Source organism: Spermophilus citellus, assembly GCF_964194105.1.
Source record: "Spermophilus citellus genome assembly, chromosome: 4".
In the NCBI taxonomy this organism is placed as follows: Eukaryota; Metazoa; Chordata; class Mammalia; order Rodentia; family Sciuridae; genus Spermophilus; species Spermophilus citellus.
In genome coordinates, this window is record NC_138185.1 from 114,720,857 (window position 1) to 114,739,382 (window position 18,526).

Genomic DNA, 18,526 nt, shown 5'->3' on the forward strand with positions numbered 1-18,526 from the left:
CAGAACCAGGTCAGCCTCAACAATTTAGTGAGACCCTGTATCAAAATGAAAAATCAAACGGACTGGGAATGTAGCCTGGTGATGAAGAGCCCCTGGGTTCAATCCCCAGTACCAAAAAAGAAGCTGGACACAGTGGCACACACATGTAATCCCCCAGCAACTCTGGAAGCTGAAACAGGAGGATCATGAGTTCAAGGCCAGCCTCAAATTGAGAGCCTATCTTAAAAAAAAAAAAAAAAAGGGGGTGGGGTGGGGTGGGGTGGGGGTATAACTCAGTAGTAGAGTACCTCTAGGTACCTAAATAGGAGATATACTTTATACAAGATCTTGAGATATGGCTAGCATTTATTCATGCTAGATCTTGAAAGATGGGTAGTATTTATCCCAGGCACCATGCTAGAGGCTAGGGAAACAGCAATGCAGTGTCTTGGTCCCTGCCCTCAAAAAAGCTAAAGTTGTCAGGCACAGTAGCAGATGCCTGTAATCCCAGCAACTTGGGAGGCCAAAGTAGGAGGTCAGCCTCAGCAATTTAGCAAGACCCTAAGCAACTTAGTGAGACCACATCTCAAAAATTAAAATAAATAAATAAAAAGGGCTGGGGATGTAGCTCAGAGGTAAAGCATCTGTGTTCAATCCCCAGTAAAAAGATGACAACAATGAAGAAGCAGCAGCAGTGCTGCTTAAGTCTGATGGCAAATATGAAGCAAAAATAAAATAATGCAAAAGAGTAGTGGATGGGGATAAGCTCAGTGGTAGAGCACATCCTTAGCATGTGCGAGTCCCTGGGTTTGATCCCCAGCATCACAAAAAAAAAAAAAAAAAAAAAAAAAAAAATTGGGCTGGAGATACAGTTCAGTGGTAGAGTGCTTGCCTAGCATTCATGAGGTCCTGGATTCAATCACTAGCACTAAAAAAAAAAAAAAAAAAAAAAAATTATTCAGTAATTTAGTAACATGAAGCAGGGTGTTTCAGACAAAGGAGTGTGAGAAAGACCAGACAAGGTAAGAAGCAGGGTGCTAGAGTGTGCTGGGGGGGAGGCCAGGACAGTAAAGGGATCACTTTGTGTCACTTGGTGTGGATCACAGTAGGTGAGCTGGGAAAGAGGAAAATCAAACTGGATAGTATGTCAGGGTAAACAGTCACTCTACTCTAATGTCATCTCCTTTTCTTTCAAAGGAGCATTGATAAGCAGGAGTGGAATTTTGTGTTTATGTTCAAACAAGAGCCCCACACATCTCCTTGCCACGGGCTAAGTCATCTTTATGAATGTCTTTTCCACTTCTGTATCTGCTATGACAGCAGAAACATTCTTCCCAAGGACACAGAGTCGACAGAATCTGACATTACTTTTCACCTGAAGTAATTATTACCTCAAAGAGCCAATAGAAGCATCCACATTCAAAACTACGAAATCAGTGTAAATCCACTTTAAAAGCTCCTAGTTATCCTGGCGCACATCTCAGAAAAGGCTATAAGAGGCCTCCCCATCAAAAGCACATCCACTTGTCTCAACTTTTCTGTCCCCTTCCTCAAGGGCCTTCACACTCTAACAGATGTGCGTTCCTTATAAGTGAGGCAGAATTGCTGATGCTGTGAACTATGCTCTGAATGCAATAATTAAGTTTGAATATTTCAAGGTTACATACAAATAGTTCAAAATCCAAAATCACAGATGCCACCAAAGCTAAGCAATGAGCCCTCCTAAGTTTATTCAGCATCTTGAGGCCTTCGAAGCACATTTTCATACATTGTCTTCCTCTGCACAGTACTCCTTCCAGGAAGAACCTGTCCAACCACTTAATCAGGTATTTATCAAGTACCAATTATGGGCTGGGGATATAGCTCAGTTGGTAAAGTGCTTGCCTTGCATGTACAAGGCCCTGAGTTCAAACCCCTGCACCATTTGAAAAAAAAAAAAAAAAAGAACAAACTATGTGCCAGATCCTGTTCTACATACTGAGCAAGGAATGAAGCAAAGCCTCAACCTTATGAAGCCCTCATAGTGGGGGGTTGGGGTGGATAAACACTTATATGCTGTGCAACATCAGTGCTGGAATATAGAGAAAAGGGACAATGGAAGAAAACAAAGAACCTGACAGGTAGGACCTGTAGATCAACATGGTACATTCTTATCATCCCCATTTCATAGATAAGGAAACTAAGAATCAGTAAGTACAAAGGACTTGCATTTGGAAAAAAAAGGTCAGGTCTTGGGAGGTTCCCTGCCCCACTACTGAAATGTCTGTTCAGGGTTCAGGCTTCTCAGGGAGATTAAAAGTGTTAGGTTTTGTTTGTTTTGCAGTGCTGGGGATCAAACCCAGGACCTTGAGCATGCTGTGCAAGCATTCTATCCCTGGGTTGCAATCCCAGCCCCAAAAAGTGTAGTTTTAAAGAGCTAAGAATGTGCCTTAAACTGAGGATGCAGCTCAGCAGGAAAGCCCTCCTTAGCATGCACAAGGCGCTGGATTCAATCCCCAGCACCAAAAACAAACCATGCCTCATCTTGGAAGGAGAGACAAACCACCCTAAGACCCAGTGATCCCACTTTTGAGAACATTCCACAGTGAACTCTCACAAGGATCTGTGTTTAAAGAAGGTCATGGAAGCACTGTTTAAGGCAGCAGTGGTTGGAAACAACAATGCCTCAGTCTCACTCTAGGAGAACAAGTAAAATGTGGTTCATGCACATAATTGCCTGCTCTGCAACCAAGAGAAATAAAGACCTAGATACACACATAGCATCATGAATAGAGCTCAAAAACATGGTATTTGAGCCAAGCCTAGTGGCACATGCCTGTAATCCCAGCAACTCAGGAGATTCTCAAGTTCCAAGTCAACATTAGCAACTTAGTGAGACTCCGACTCAAACTAAAAAATGAAAAGGACTGGTAGAGCACAATTGGGTTCAATCCCTAGAACTGCATAAACACAAAACAAACACACAAGGTATTTGCTCAAAAAAAAATAGATATAAAACTTTGGGAATGATTATTGGTTATTGAATCAGGTTCAAATATTCCCTGTCTCCTTTGAAGAAGATCCCTGCCCACTTTGAAGGTCAGCATGGCCAAGTGATTTGCTTTGGTCAACAAAATGGAGCAAAAGTGATATGTGCCACTACTGGACAAAAACTTTAAAAACCTGAATGGGGCTCACAAAATTTCCTTCCTATGTAAGCACATTTCAGAGATAGTGCCTCCATCACCCTGGGTCCCATAGACAGAGCCGTTCACTAACCTGAAAGTGTGTTCACCTTCTAAGGTTTTGTTTTTGGTTGTTACCTCAACATAATGTAGTCTATATTATCTGATGTCGATTTACAGGACAATAGTATTTAGTACCCCAAGTACAGAAACACAGAAAATAATACCCTCTACTTCCCAAGGGCAACAAAACAAGGGGGGAGGAGGAGATATAAAGCCATAATTTAATACAGATAAAAATACAACCAAGCACATAAGTAGAATTATAAAGCCACAGATTAAACACCCTAGAGTAGGTAAGAGAGTATGTGGGAGAAAAAAGGAAATGGGAAGGAGGATGAGAGAAAAGGGGAAAATAAAAGGAAAAATTAAAGGGGATGAAAATATGTATTAAACACATTACATAAATGTCCGAAATTTTGTTGATTTGATTCGTCCAACAAACATGCACATCTATCACACGCCAGGTACTATTTCAAGGGCTACTTACAGAGTAGTGAATCAAAACTGGGAAGTTCTATGCTTAAAGTTTATAGTGTACAAGAAAGGTGGATATTGACAATCCCCAGTTTAAAAAAAATAGACAATAATTAAGCCTCAAAAAAATCAGGTGACAACAAAGAAGAATATACTTTAGATGAGGTAGGCTGTGAGCATCTCTGAGGAAATGGCATTTAGATATTTAAGCTGAGATATTAACTGCTTCCTCTCCAGTTAGGAAATAGGCAGAGATTATTCATTCTAGGAAAAGGGAAGAGCAGGGCTGGGGTTGTGGCTCAGTGGTAGAGCACTTGCCTGGCACGCATGAGGCCCTGGGTTCAATCCTCAGTACCACATAAAAACAAAATAAAGGTATTGTGTCCACCTACAACTAAAAAATAAATATTAAAAAAAAAAAAAAAAAAAGGGAAGAGCATGTGTAAAAGCCAAGAGGGAGCACAGACCTTCCCATGAAGGAAGTGAAAGAGGACCAATGTAGAGAAAGAAAGGAAGGGCAAGAAACGTGGTTAATGAGATTTGAGGCAGGCAGCTCACTCAGGGTCCTTATATTTAAGGAGTATAAATTTTATTTTATGATGGAACCAGAAAAACATTTTTTACAAAGAGGGTATAATATGATCTTATTTCTAACTTATTGCATTTAACACTTCAGATCCTAGAAATATGTTCACATATTTTTGTAGAATTTGCAAAAGAAGGATATGTTTGCATTCTTTTTGAGGATCCCCAAAACTTGCATAAAATTTAGGATCCATATAACCAGCTTCATCTCTGAATGGGGTAAAGCAATTTTGACAATTTGTTACCAAGAGTTCTTCATTAGCAATGGATTTTTTTTCCTTCATTAATTCACATTATCTGATCATTTTAAAGTTGTGCCAGGGGCTGAGGATGTGGCTCAAGCGGTGGCGCGCTCGTCTGGCATGCGTGCAGCCCAGGTTCGATCCTCAGCACCACATACCAACAAAGATGTTGTGTCTGCTGATAACTAAAAAAATAAATATTAAAAAATAAAAATAAAATAAAGTTGTACCAGGACCTAATCACAGAAACGATGACCACAACAGAGTTCTTTCTACTGGCAACCCAAGATAGGGGAAGCTTTGCCTGAGAAATACTATCAGAGGGAAAAGGTGAAGACGTACACAGCTTTCCTCCTCTTTAGTGTTAGGAAAAAGGGGGAACAGTCCCTGTTTGTATCAGCAGCCTACACAAAGATGCCTCCTATTGTAACAATGAGTCATGGAGGTACATGCAGATGCCATGGAAACTAACCTAAGGAGGGTTGTTTGTACAGAAGCACCCTAACTTACAGATTCACCACCGTGAATGGAAATTACCTTCCAATGTCGTTCAGTCTTCTCAACACTTACTAATAACAAAGGCATCATTTTTGGAAGGTTTACTACATACAAGCTCATTTAATCCTCACAACTATCCTAAGTAGGTTCTATCATTAGCCCCATTAATATGGATGAAAAAAAATAAACCTAAGCCTCAGAGAGACTACTAAGACACTTGTCTCAGGTCATAAAACCACCACAAGTAACCAGTCAGGCTTCAAATCCAGTCTGACTCCAGAGCCCAACCTTCTAAGCACTATTTAGAACCTCCCAGTCCCACCCAAATTTTTCTCCTCCCAACTTCAAGGTACTTTTTTCTTATCCTCTTTGTATCCTTTTCATGTAATTTCTTCCCCTTGCAAGAATACAGCTGTGGAGTCAACAAAATAATAACAGGTACTTCCACTCAATATCCACCTCTAAATCAAAGAGGAAAAGGATGATCAGTTCCCCAGAACCCACTGAGTCAACACTTGTCCTGAGCTGGGTGTGGTGGCAATGCATGAAACCCAGCAAACTCAGGAGCTGAGGCTAGGGGATTGTTAAATTTGAGGTCAGCCTGGAAACTTAGTGAAAACCTACCTTGAAATAAAAAGCAAAAAGGGGGGACTGGGGTTTATCACTCACCTAGCATGGTTGAAGCACTGGGTTCAATCCTTAATACATATAAAAATAAATGAACAAAAACAAAGGTTAAAAAAAAAAGTAAAAAGGGCTGCAGATGTAGCTCAGTGGTAGAGTACCTCTGGATTTAATCCTCTACTAAAAAATAAAACTTGTCCAGAAAACAGTGAGGATTACTGAGGAACCCCCTGCCCTGGGGGCTTTCTGTCTGTTTTAAGGGCACAAAATACTGTACACTAAATCTGAAGGATAGTTTCCAATGCAATCCATCCATATGTACAAGTCAATATCATGTAAAACCGCAACTCCAGTACTAAAAGAGCCTGGGGGGGGGGGGTCTACTGGGAGCAAGTCTGAAAAACCTAGCAGAATTCACACAAATCTACCACCTATTGCCCTTGTGACCATTACAGGTAAGGTAATTACAAGCCAACAGAGTCCCTCTAGGGAGAGGAAGGGAGGCTACAGAAATCCTCAAAGGGCAGAAGGTCCATACCTACTCTATTCATTTCATCAGCAAGGATAAAGGTAAAAGGTTAGGACCCTTATCTTTTCTGGTTATGTCTCCAGCTAGATAGGCATCTCTCCCTCACATGGTCACGTTCTTTACTCAGGACCCAAAAAAGAGTTGAGAGCGGGGCTGGGGCTGTAGCTCAGTGGCAGAATGCTTGCCTAGCATGCATGAGGCACTGGGTTCGATCCTCAGCACCACATAAAAATAAGCAATAAAATAAAGGCATTCTGTCCATCTACAACTATAAAAAAAAGAATTGAGAGAACTGAGAAATCCCCATGAAATAAGTGAGCCACACTGGAAACAGCGACTGAGCACCTTGCATGTGGTTTCCATGGTCATAGTATTCACGTCAGGAGTTCAGACCCCATGGTCAAGTAAGGAAAGCCTGGGGAGTCACTGGTTAGGGAATGTTTATTTAACGAGTGGTCAGATAAAGAAGAAAACCGCTTCCTTTTAGCAAGAGAGTTGCCAGGAAGAAGGCCAGGGACTGGGAGTCCCCAGAATCAGAAAGGGAAAAGTCACATATAAGTCTGTATACACACGCCCCCGCTGGCCATGCGGCCCACCGGCTACAAGGACCCACAGGTGTCAGGCACGAAGGTAAAGATAGGGAAGCTGATCCCAACTCAATACCCACTAAGCCGGTCTCTAAGGCACAGATGTGCCCTTAATTTTTTCCAAGACATTTGCCTCCTTGTCCCGTTATAGGCCAGAATCCCAGAGGATCTATTTAGAAAACAGCAGCGGGAGGCTAGGGGCGATGTGCTAGCTTTCATTTTCTTGGTCAGTGGCCAAGACGACTGAAAAGGGGGAAAGTCGAGACTCGCTGGGTCCACTCACTGGTCTGAGTCAGGCGCGCAATCAGTGCTTAGTCACCGATATCTCGGCGGCGGGGAGTTCCTCGCCCCCTTCCAGTCCGAGCCCTACGTGACCAACCCGAGCGGAGCCCGGCGCGCAGTGCACGCTCGACTGGCGCTCGAGCGCCCCGGCCGGGCCTCCCCAGCCCGGCCCCCGCGCTCGCCGCCCACCCCGGACTTACTCCGCGGAGCTGGTCCCGTTAACCGCCGAGCCGTCGGGGGCCGGGTTCAGCTGGATGGGCGTCGGCTTCTTTTTAGGCATTTTGTACCGGGAAGGAGCTTCCAACTCCGAGGGGAGGGTGGCCCCTCTCGCTTCCTCCCTCTGCTCTAGCCGGCGCCCGCTGCGCGGGAGCAAGTCGGAGCCGCGGGCCCGAGGACTTGACTTGGAGGGCGCTTCCTGCGCGGTCCCGTCAATGCCTAGGGGCCAGCGGCGATCTCAGGGGACCCCCACCCCACCCTCCCGGAATCCGCGCGCAAGAAGCTGAAGGGCTGCCCCGCCGGCGCGGAGCGGGCTGCGTGCGCTCGGCAAGCTGGGATTCCCTCCCTCTCTCCTTCAGTCAGCGGCTCCCTCCGGCTCGGGCAGCCCCGCTGCGCGGGTAGCAGAACCTTGCTCCAGCCCTGGCCCGGGAAAGTGCAGGCGCCACCGCGCTCTTAGGAGCTCCGCGCAGCCGTCCCTGGGAGGGACTGGAGGGCGGGGGAGGGGCGGGGAAGGGGGAAGCCTCGCCCCCACCCTGGCCGCGGCGCTGTCTTCACCCCCAAATGGCTCCGCCCCATTGCCTCTCCGACAGCCAATGGAAGCAAATAACGACGGCAGATGACGCGGAAATACGTCACGGGGGCGCGGTGCGCCCGCCTGGGAGCCGAGTTGGCTCAGGCTCTTCGGCGCCCTCTGCTGCCTGGAGGCACCAGATAGACCCACTGGAAAAGAGAGGGTTAGTGTCCAGGCTCCTGGTTCCAGCTGTGCGTGACATCCTCAGGGCCAGGTACTGCGCGCCTCCTCCTCTGAGAGCCTGGGGATCCTCTCCTCCCTCGGGAAAAGTTATCTTGATGGAGACGAAATTACAAAATAAGGAAAAGAACCTATTCTCTTATCAAGAGGGGCGACGTAGGAAAAAATAAAACGAATGGAGACACTCCTTGCGCCAAACTGGGGGGGGGGGGGGAGGGAGAGAGAGAGAGAGAGAGAGAGAGAGAGAGAGAGAGAGAGAGAGAGATTGATTTTCCTGTTAATACTACCGAGTATAGAAAGGTGGGTACGCATTGTTGATGATAGTAAATCAATGCAACCTTTTTTGAGAGCAAATTGATAGTTTTTAAAGCCTGAAAAAACTATCAGGCCTGGACTTGGGAGACTGAGGTAGGAGGATTGAAAGTTCCAGGCTAGCCTCAACAACTTAGCAAACCCCTGTCTCATAAATAAATAAATAAATAATTTTAAAATCCTGACATGATGGTGCACGCCTGTAATCGCAACAACTCGTGAAGATACTGCAGGAAGATGGTAAGTTTGAGGCCAGCCTGGTAAACTTAAACCTTATCTCAAAAAAAGGCAGGGGGTGATGCTGGAGATGGAGCTCACTGGTAGTGCAATCCTGGGTTCAATCCCCAGTATGGAAGGGTGGGGTGCGGGAGGGACATTAGGTGCAGAACAAAATAAGGCCGGTGCGATGATGCCCGCCTGTAATCCCAGCGCTCCGGAGTCAGGTGGATCGCAAGTTCAAAGCCAGCCTCAGCAATTTAGCAAGGCACTTAGCAACTCAGCAAAACTCTTTCTCTAAATATAATATTTGGGCTGGGGATGTGGCTCAAGCGGTAGCGCGCTCGCCTGGCATGCGTGCGGCCCGGGTTTGATCCTCAGCACCACATACAAAGATGTTGTGTCAGCTGAAAGCTAAAAAATAAATATTAAAAAATTCTCATTCTCTCTCTCTCTCACTCTCTCTTAAATAAATAAATAAAATATTTTTTAAAGGCTGGGGCTTGATGCGGTGGAACACGCCTGTAATCCCAACTGCTCGGGAGACTGAGGCAGGAGGATGGCGAGTTCAAAGCCAGCCTCAGCAAAAGTGAGGCACTAGGCAACTCAGTGAGACCCTGTCACTAAATAAAATACAAAATAGGGCTGAGGATGTGCCTTAGTGGTCGAGTGTCCCTGAGTTCAATCCCTGGTACCAAAAAACGCGGGGGGGGGGGGGGGGGGTGTTATTTGGGATGTGGCTCAGTGGTTAAGCCCCCTGGGTTCAATCTCTGGTATCAAAAACAAAACAAAAGAAAAAACACAACAAAGTAAGGATGTGCGCGTGGAGATCCAAAGCCAGGTGTCAGCCACCTGGCAGGTAAGGAGGCTATAGAAATCTGAGAAGGTGAAGAGGGCTTGCACTAGAGCCCAAATGGGAAGAGCAAGGCAATCAAGCTGGGGAGGCCTGGCAGCTTTAGATGGGAGATTTGTTACATCATTATGATTGATCAAATAACTAGATAAATATCAAGTATGATGGAGCCAGTTTTCTCACTGTGGGAGAATTAAATACAGCCAGATGCCATGGTGCAAGACTGTAATCCTGAGGCTAAGACAGGAGAATCAGAGGTTCAGTGCCACCCTTAGCAACTTAACAAGGCCCTAACCAACTTAACAAGACCCTGTTTCAAAATTCAAAGTATAAAAAGGTTTGGAGATGTGACACAGTGGTTAAGCACCTCTGGGTTAAATCCCCTATAACCACCCCCGACCAAATACAAGTCAGAAAACTGTTATATTTGAATTGGTGATATTAGTGTAACTTTTAGCTTTTGCCACAAGAAAGTGATACTTTTTTTGTGGGGGGGGACTGGGAATTGAACCCAGAAGGGCTTAACCACTAAGCCACGTCCCCAGCCCTTTTTAATATTCTATTTAGAGACAGGATCTCACTGAGTTGCTTAAGGCCTCTATAAGTTGCTGAGGCTGGCTTTGAACTTGCCATCCTCCTGCCTCAGCCTCCTGAGCCACTGGGATTACAGGCAGACACCACTGCGCCCTAGTAATACTACTTTTTTATGTAAAGTTCAAAACTGGCAAAACTCATCTCTGGTGATAGAAGTTGGTGTAGTACTTATTTTCTAGGTGGGTGCAACAGGAAGGTGAAATGAAATGACTTTCAAGGGCACTGGTCACATTATAATCCATGCACTTTTCTGTCTGTATGGTATCCTTTAGTAAAACAATTTCTAGAAAAAGGGAAATTCTTTGGAAAAAACTTTTGTGTGTGTGATACTCAGGATCAAACTAAAAAACATTTGTATTTACTTTTTGGTGTTACTGGGGATTAAACCCAGTGACATTGGACCACTGAGCTACATACATCTCCAGCCCTTTTTAGTTTTTATTTTGAGACAGAGTCTTGCTAAGTTGCCCAGACTGGCCTGGAACTTAACATTTTACAGCCTGAGCCTCTCAAATTGCTGGAATCATGGACATGTGCCACTGTGCATGTTTTTTTTAATCCTAAAAAGTAGGCAAATTGACCCAAATATAGTTTTATTCTGTTTTGTTTTTTACATTGAAAGAATAATATAGGCCTTTCTCAAAGGCCCTTTGTGTCTTCTAAGTATTTTATAATTTTCATTTCAAATGTTATGTTTTTAAAATATTAGTATCAGCTTATGTGGGAGAGGAGAGCCAGAGAAGAACTTAAAAGGTAATAAAAACTGCTAGGCGCGGTGGTGCACACCTGCAATCCTAGGGGCTCAGAAGGCAGAGGCCAGAGGATCGAAAGTTCAAAGCTGGCCTCAGCAACTTAGTGTGGCCCTAAACAACTCAGCAAGATCCTGTCTCTAAATAAAATACAAAAAAAAAAAAAAGGGGTGGGGGGTGGGGATGTGGCTCAGTGGTGAAGTACCCCCAAGTTCAATCCTCAGTACCAAAAAAAAAAAAAGGTAATAAAAACCATTCATGATATACTACTCAATGATAATCTGGTTAGGGGCTGGGGATGTGGCTCAAGCGTAGCGTGCTCGCCTGGCATGCGTGCGGCCCGGGTTCGATCCTCAGCCCCACATACCAACAAAGATGTTGTGTCCGCCGAGAACTAAAAAAAAAAATAAATATTAAAAAATTCTCTCTCTCCTCTCTCACTCTCTCTTTAAAAAAAAATGATAATCTGGTTATATGATAGACTCCTGTGTTCATCTGCAACTGTATTGAATGCAGTTGGTATTATAGAATCAGTTTTTTGATATAATCAATTTATGAGTTTTATTTTAGAGGCAAGTCCATATTTGTCCCCTTACAAATTAAGATTCTTTTATTCTCATGCTATGAAAAGTTCAGTGGGGAAATTCAAAACTAAAACACTTCTGAGTATTGCAAACAGAAGTTATTCCATATGAAAAAGTTCCACCTTCCCCCCGCCCTTTTTTTTGGTTTTTAATCTTTACTACCACATTTTCCTACACTCTAATGAGAGAGTTCTGGTTCTGGCTCTTTATCAATTTTTTTTTTTTTTTTTTTTTTTTTTGGGTTTGAGATTGAACCCAGGGCCTTGTGCGTGCAAGGCAAGCACCCTACCAACTGATCTATGTCCCCAGCCCCTATCAAATGATCAAATGTTTTTACTATCTTTAGTTCCCTTTGCCTAAAACTCATTCTGTTCATGTGAAGCTATTTATTAATTTTTTTAAATAATTAGGAGGTGAGGAATGTAACCCATTGTCTGGATTTTTAAGTTCCTGGGTTTGGCAGCTGTTCCTGTTGAGTAACTGAGTAGAGTCAAGTGTGAAGGGTAACAACACGGTCCCTCCCCCTCGGAGGAGATGCATCCGCTTCCTCAGTCTTGATGTCAGATATTCCGATGGCATGAAACCACTGGGTTATTTTGGGAACCACTTTTAATGGTGACTTGCCGTTCATTTAAAGGAAAAGATGCCTCCACAAGGTGGAGGATGATGCAATTTTAGGTGCTATCTAAGGATGTGGCTTAAACCAGACAGGATGTGAGATCCAAGACCTATGCTTTTGGAGGGTGGGGGTAGGTACTTCACCCTGGCTTAACAGATGTGGTACTGCGTTATTTTGATTTTTACCCTTGGGTAGCACAGTGAAAGAAGATACACTTGGGACCCACCAGCTTCCTAGAGGGTAGCTATGGAGAAGGAAGTCTTCACTTCCTTTGGAGTCAGTCTAGGATCTAGGATCCCAGATATTCTTATTCTCAACCTGGTGTAAGATTAAACAAATCTCAAATTTCTTTCCTAAGGCATTCATTTAAATGCTTGTCGTCATTGATCTTTTTTAAGTTTTCCTCTTGCTAGTGCAGTAGTGCATGCCTGTAATCCCAGTGACCTTGGAAGCTGTGACAGGAGATATCAATAATTCTAGGCCAGCCTCAGCAATTTAGCTATGTCCTAAGCAGTATAGTGAGATCCTGTATTAAAATAAAAAGAGCTTTCAATATAGCTCAGTGGTAAAGAACCTCTGAGTTCAATCCCCAGTGCCCTCCCCCCAAAATAAATAAATATTCTTCTTCTTAATGATTTCTTTTACTCAGTGGAAAATTCCTGCAGCATCCTTCTCCTGTCAGGTATATTGTGAAGATTACAGGCAAGAAATTTAAAATAAGTGACCACTTGAGCTTTAGTGATCTGATAATATGGGACTTACACAGGCAGAGTCATCAGAAAGTCTGATTATACATCTTTCTATAATTTGTTCTTGCTCAGAGGCAGATCAACTTATAGAGACCTGAGAATTTGCCTGAAAAGAATTTTGTTTCCAATAATGAAACATGTATGACACATAGTCCTGGGTTTATATGTATTTTAAGGTATTATAAATTATAGTTACCGGTACATCTTTGTGTTTTGTAGTTTTATATACTCCCAGGGAGCAAGGAATCTCTTCTCCACAATGTGCCAGGTTGTTGTAATTGTACAGCCTCATAAAATATAAAGTATTATGTTTTGTCATTAGATTACTGCTGAACCATAAGGCTATTTACCTTCGCTCCTTTCTATGCTTTCTCTGAATAGGTAGACCTTTGTAACTAGATCCTAGACTGACATCTGATATGAGGCTTTTGCACTTGGACAGTGAGAGACTGAGTTCATTTTTGAATTTTAGAACTGGATTATAGAGGTCCTGGTGCCCAATCAGCTCACTTTATAATTGTGAAAACAGCCTCTCAGGGTACGATGGTGTCCTCCAAGGTCACACAGCTAGTGAGGGGTAAAACAGGGACATCTTCTGAGTCCCTGTGATCTTTTAGCTGGATTCAGTAGGACCAGCACTCAGGAAACCAAGGTGGGAGGATCACTTGAGCCTATGAGTTTGAGACCATCCTGGGAACTTAGCAAGAAAATAAAGTCTGTTATGTTGCCGAATAGTAGATAGGTAAAATTAATTTTGTTAGACAGTCATAAAGTGGATTTGTTTGGTGTTGATATTTTCAATTATAAAGACACTAAAGCAGGTGCTGGTGATAGTTCAGACCTGTAATTCCAGCTACCAAGGAATCTGAAGCAGGAGGATCAAAAGTTCAAGGTCTTCCTGGGCAACTTAGCAAGACCCTACCTCAAAATAAAAGATTAGAAAGACTTTGGATTTAGCTCAGTGGTAGAGTGCTTGCCTAGCATGTGCAAGGCCCTAGGTTTGATCCCCAGTACTGAGGGGAAAAAAAATGACACTAAATATCTTTTAATATCATAAATAATAATGATTATTTTTCCTTTCCTCCAGTTTTAATACCTTCAATTTCAACTGATATCATACCATATTTTGTATAAGTTCAATAGATTTGAATTTGTCATACTTAATAATTCTTTTAAGGGGCTGGGGACGTGGCTCAAGCGGTAGCGTGCTCGCCTGGCATGTGTGCGGCCCGGGTTCGATCCTCAGCACCACATACAAACAAAGATGTTCATGCAAACAAAGATGTTGTGTCCACTGAGAAATAAAAAATAAATATAAAAAAATTCTTTTAAGGGGCTGGGGATGTGGCTCAAGCAGTAGCGCGCTCGCCTGGCATGCGTGCGGCCCGGGTTCGATCCTCAGCACCACATACCAACAAAGATGTTGTGTCCGCCGAGAACTAAAAAATAAATATTAAAAAAAAAATTCTCTCTCTCTCACTCTCTCTCCTCTCTCACTCTCTCTTTAAAAAAAAAATTCTTTTAAGCTTTATAAATTTGAGGCTAAATTTAGAAATTGACAAACCTAAATATCATTCAAATTTAATTCCTAAAATATTCCCCCCCCCCCGCCCCCCGTCTCTTTCTCTCTCTTGGTGGTGCTAGTGATTGAATCCAGGCAGGGCCTTGTACATGCTAAGCACGTCCTTTACCATTGAGCTACTTCTCCAGCCCCTGTGTAATTTCATATAATATCCATCATGCTTATAGTTCAAATTTAGGACTTTATTTAGGAAAATAATCACAGATGTGCAATGGGGATGTTTGTTTCAGCATTTGTTTCATAAAAACAAAATGTAAACACAAATCAATGTATCTTTTTCCTTTGGGAAACTATAACAATTTGTTGATATTGGTTATCTTTGAAAGACTTGCTAAGTGGGAAGAGGATCTTTTTCTTTTCATTTTGTATACCTTTTTTGTATTTTATTTTTCTGTCTAGTTATATATATTACTTTGTTTTACTTTATTCAAAACAACAAGAAGCCAGGGTATTTATAAAAATTTTTTTTTGGTTGTAGATGGACACAATTCCTTTACTTTATTTATTTCTATGTGGTGCTGAAGATTGAACCCAGTGCCTCACATGTGCTTGACAAATGTTCTACCACTGAACTACAACCCCAACCTCCCAACCCCAAATAAATATATATTTTTTTTTATCTTGGGGATTGAATCTATGGCCTTGCAGGTACTAAACACAAACTATAATTGAGCTACATCCCAGCCCTAAAGTGTACATTTTGAATAGTTTTGACATACGCAAATAAACCATCATGACAATTAGTATAATGAACATATCAATTATCCCCAATAGTGTCCTTATATGCCCATCTTGAAACTTTTCTCATCTGTCCCTTCTCCCACTATAGTTTGCATTTTGCAGAATTTTATGTAAATGGAATTGTTAAATATATCCCCCCTTTGGATTTTTTTTTTTGGGGGGGTCTGACTTCTTTCACTTGCACTTTTTTTTTTTTTTAAAGAGAGAGTGAGAGAGGAGGGAGAGTGAGAGAGAGAGAGAATTTTTAATATTTATTTTTTAGTTCTCGGCGGACACAACATCTTTGTTGGTATGTGGTGCTGAGGATCGAACCCGGGCCGCACGCATGCCAGGCGAGCGCGCTACCGCTTGAGCCACATCCCCAGCCCCTCACTTGCACTTTTAAGATTCACCTATGTTGGGGCTGGGGTTGGGGCTCAGTGGTAGAGTGCTCACTTAGCATGTAGGAGGTCCTGAGTTCGATCCTCAGCACCATATAAAAATAAATAAAATAAAAGGTATTCTGTCGAGTTACAACTAAAAAATAATTTTTAAAAAAGTACCTTTGTGGTACTTTAAAAAAAAGAAAGATTCACCCATGTTGTTGTATATCAGTTGTCTCACTGATTGCAAATAGTATGTCATTTTATGGATATATCACAATTTATTACTCTTTTTAAAAAATTTTTTTAGTTGTAGATGGACACAATACCTTTATTTATTTTATTTTATTTTTATGTGGTGCTGAGAATGGAACCCAGTGCTTCACACATGCTAGGCAAGCACTCTACCACTGAACTAGAACCCCAGCCCTTGTTACCTTTTGATAGACATTTGGGTTCCCCACCCCCTGCTTTTTTTGGATATTACAAATAAAAGTGCTATAGACATCTGGTACAAGTCTTTATCTGTGTACAAATCATTTATTTTATATAGGTAACTTAAGAGTAAAAGCCTGGGTCATATAGTAGGTATATGTTTAACTTTTTAAGAAACTTCCAAACTATTTTCTTAAGTGTTTAAACTCTGTTACATTCCTATCAGTACCCAGGGAACGTTCCATTTGTTCTACATCCTTGTCAATATTTGGTAGGATCAGTCTTTTTAAACTTTAAACTTTGTGTAGTTGTGTCTCGTTGTAGTTTAATTTATATGTCCTTACTGACTAATGATATTCAGACTATTTTTGTGCTGGTTTGACATTCAGATATCTTCTTTGCAAAATGAATGTTCAGAATTTTTTTTGCCATTTTTAATTTTTTGTCTATTATGGTGTTATAAGAATTCTTATATTCTCCAGATACAAGTCCTTTGTCAGGCATATATTTGCAATGATTCTTTTCCTGACTATTAGTTTGCCTCTTCATTTTCTTTAAAGAACAAATTTTTTTTTAATATTAGAGATTTAACCCAGGGGTACTTTACCACTGAGCTGCATCCGCAGTCTGTTTTGCTTTTTTATTTTGAGACAGGGTCTCACTAAAATGCTTAGGGCCTCACTAAATTGCTGAGGCTGGCCTCAAACTTGTGATCCTCCTGCCTCAGCCTCCCCAGTTGTTGAGATTACAGGCAAGAACCGACCATTGCACCTGTTTTGTTTTGTTTTAATCAGTCTCCATTGCTAATTGAAAACTTTTCCAAAAGTTTTCAATTAGCAATAATCATACCTCAGATAAATTCATAGGCTACAATACTGCCTCTGTGCAAAGCTAAACTTTAAATCTTTAGTAATGCACCTTCCTTGTGAAAATGCTTAGGAATAGCTCTCCAGCTCCCTCACCTGGTAAGAATGTTCTTTTCAAACATTTGAACAAAAGACATTTCAAAATTATGAGAGTTTTAAAAAACCTAAAGTTTTTTTTTCAAATATTTTTCAGAATTGCAAAATAACTTACTATTGAGGATATAGTATAAGTAATTTAAAAAGTGAGACATGAAATCAAACTGTGCTGGTCTTATTACGCTACATAGTTGACTGGTTTCTTTTTCTTTTTTTTTTTTTTTTAATTTTGAGACAGCATCTTGCTAAGTTGCTTAGGGCCTCACTAAGTTGCTGAGGCTGGCTTTGACCTTGTGATCCTCCTGCCTCAGCCTCCTGACTTCCTGGGATCACAGGTGTGTGCCACTATGCCCAGTGGGAATGCTTTCTTAGTACCCTTCTTTTCCATCAAATTATAGTTGGATGAGCCAAGCATGGTGGTACATGCCTGTAATCCCAGCTACTCAGGAGGCTGAGGCAGAAGGATCTCCTGAGCTGGGAGATCCAGCAGAGCAACATAGCCAGAACCCTTCTCAAAACAACACAACCATTTCAGTTGGATCACATTGTATTTGTGATGGAGATGAGAACAATTTACTGCTTTAATATATGGCATTAAAGTCCTCTGTGGAAGTGAAATGTTCTAGTTGTGAAGAATACTATATTTTTTTTTTTTAGTGAGAGAGAGAGGGGGGGGGGAGAGAGAGAGAGAGAGAGAGAGAGAGAGAGAGAGAGAGAGAGAGAGAAAGAATTTTAATGTTAATTTTAGATTTTGGCGGACACAACATCTTTGTTGGTATGTGGTGCTGAGGATCGAACCTGGGCCGCACAGCATGCCAGGCGAGCGCTCTACCGCTTGAGCCACATCCCCAGCCCCAAGAATACTGTATTTTAATAAGTCCTTTAAGTTGGTAAGCACCTGTTTACATTGCTTCTGGTTCAACCTGAGGGTGTTAGCCAGCTTCAAGCTTAAGAAAAAACTGGGGAACATGGTCTACACAACAGAAGACATGGAAAGGAAGGAGAAAAATAGGGAAGGTAACATTAGAATGAAGGCTTTAGCCAGGTACAGTGGCACAAACCTATAATTCCAGTGGCTGGAAAGGCTGAGGCAGGAGGATCGCAGGTTCAAAGCCAGCCTCAGCAAGTTAGGCTGTAGGCAACCTAGTGAGACCCTGTCTTAAAATAAAATATAAAAGAAAGGCTGGGGATATGGTTCAGTGGTTAAGTGGCCATGGGTTCAATCCCTGGTACCAAAAAAAAAAAAAAAAAAAAAAGTCTTGATCAAGTACCATGTAACTCTCTCCCCATGAAAACTAAAGGAATAAATTTATTGTTGAAATTGGAGAAAGGGCCTACAGGCCTACGTTGAATGTTTTAGAACAGTAATAAGATGTGAGATTGAGCAACTCAGAGGCCCATATAATCATGAAAACCCATCTCACTGTGAACTTACAGAAATCTTGGGAAGGTGCTGGGGATAAGACTCAGAGATAGAGCAGTTGCCTAGCATGTATGAGGACATGTGATCCCCAGGATCACAAAAAGTAAGAGAGAAAGAAGGGAAGGAGGTGGGGGGAGCAAATAAATAAATAAATTTAGGGAGAGATCCCAACTTCCACAGGCAGTGAAAGTGAAAATGATCAGTGTTAAATCAACTGTATTTGAACTATGAAGAAAAGAGAGACTGTAGCTGAAATCCTGGGCATTTGCATGATTCTAAAATAGTAAAGTCTCCAGTATCAAAATTTAAACCTTTAGGCTGCAGTTGTGACACAGTGGTAGAGCACTTGCC

The 18,526-nt window shown here is 42.1% G+C and overlaps 1 protein-coding gene across 1 annotated transcript in view; it reads right to left on the reverse strand.

Moving 5' to 3' along the window:
* Positions 1-7,711, reverse strand: part of MAP2K1 (mitogen-activated protein kinase kinase 1) — a 77,103-nt gene extending 69,392 nt beyond the window's left edge. The window contains exon 1 of the mRNA XM_081289825.1: positions 7,228-7,711. Coding sequence (XP_081145951.1) covers positions 7,228-7,307 — 80 coding nt within the window. The 5' untranslated portion in view covers positions 7,308-7,711. The remainder of the gene's footprint in view (positions 1-7,227) is intronic.
* Positions 7,712-18,526: the final 10,815 nt, after the last annotated feature.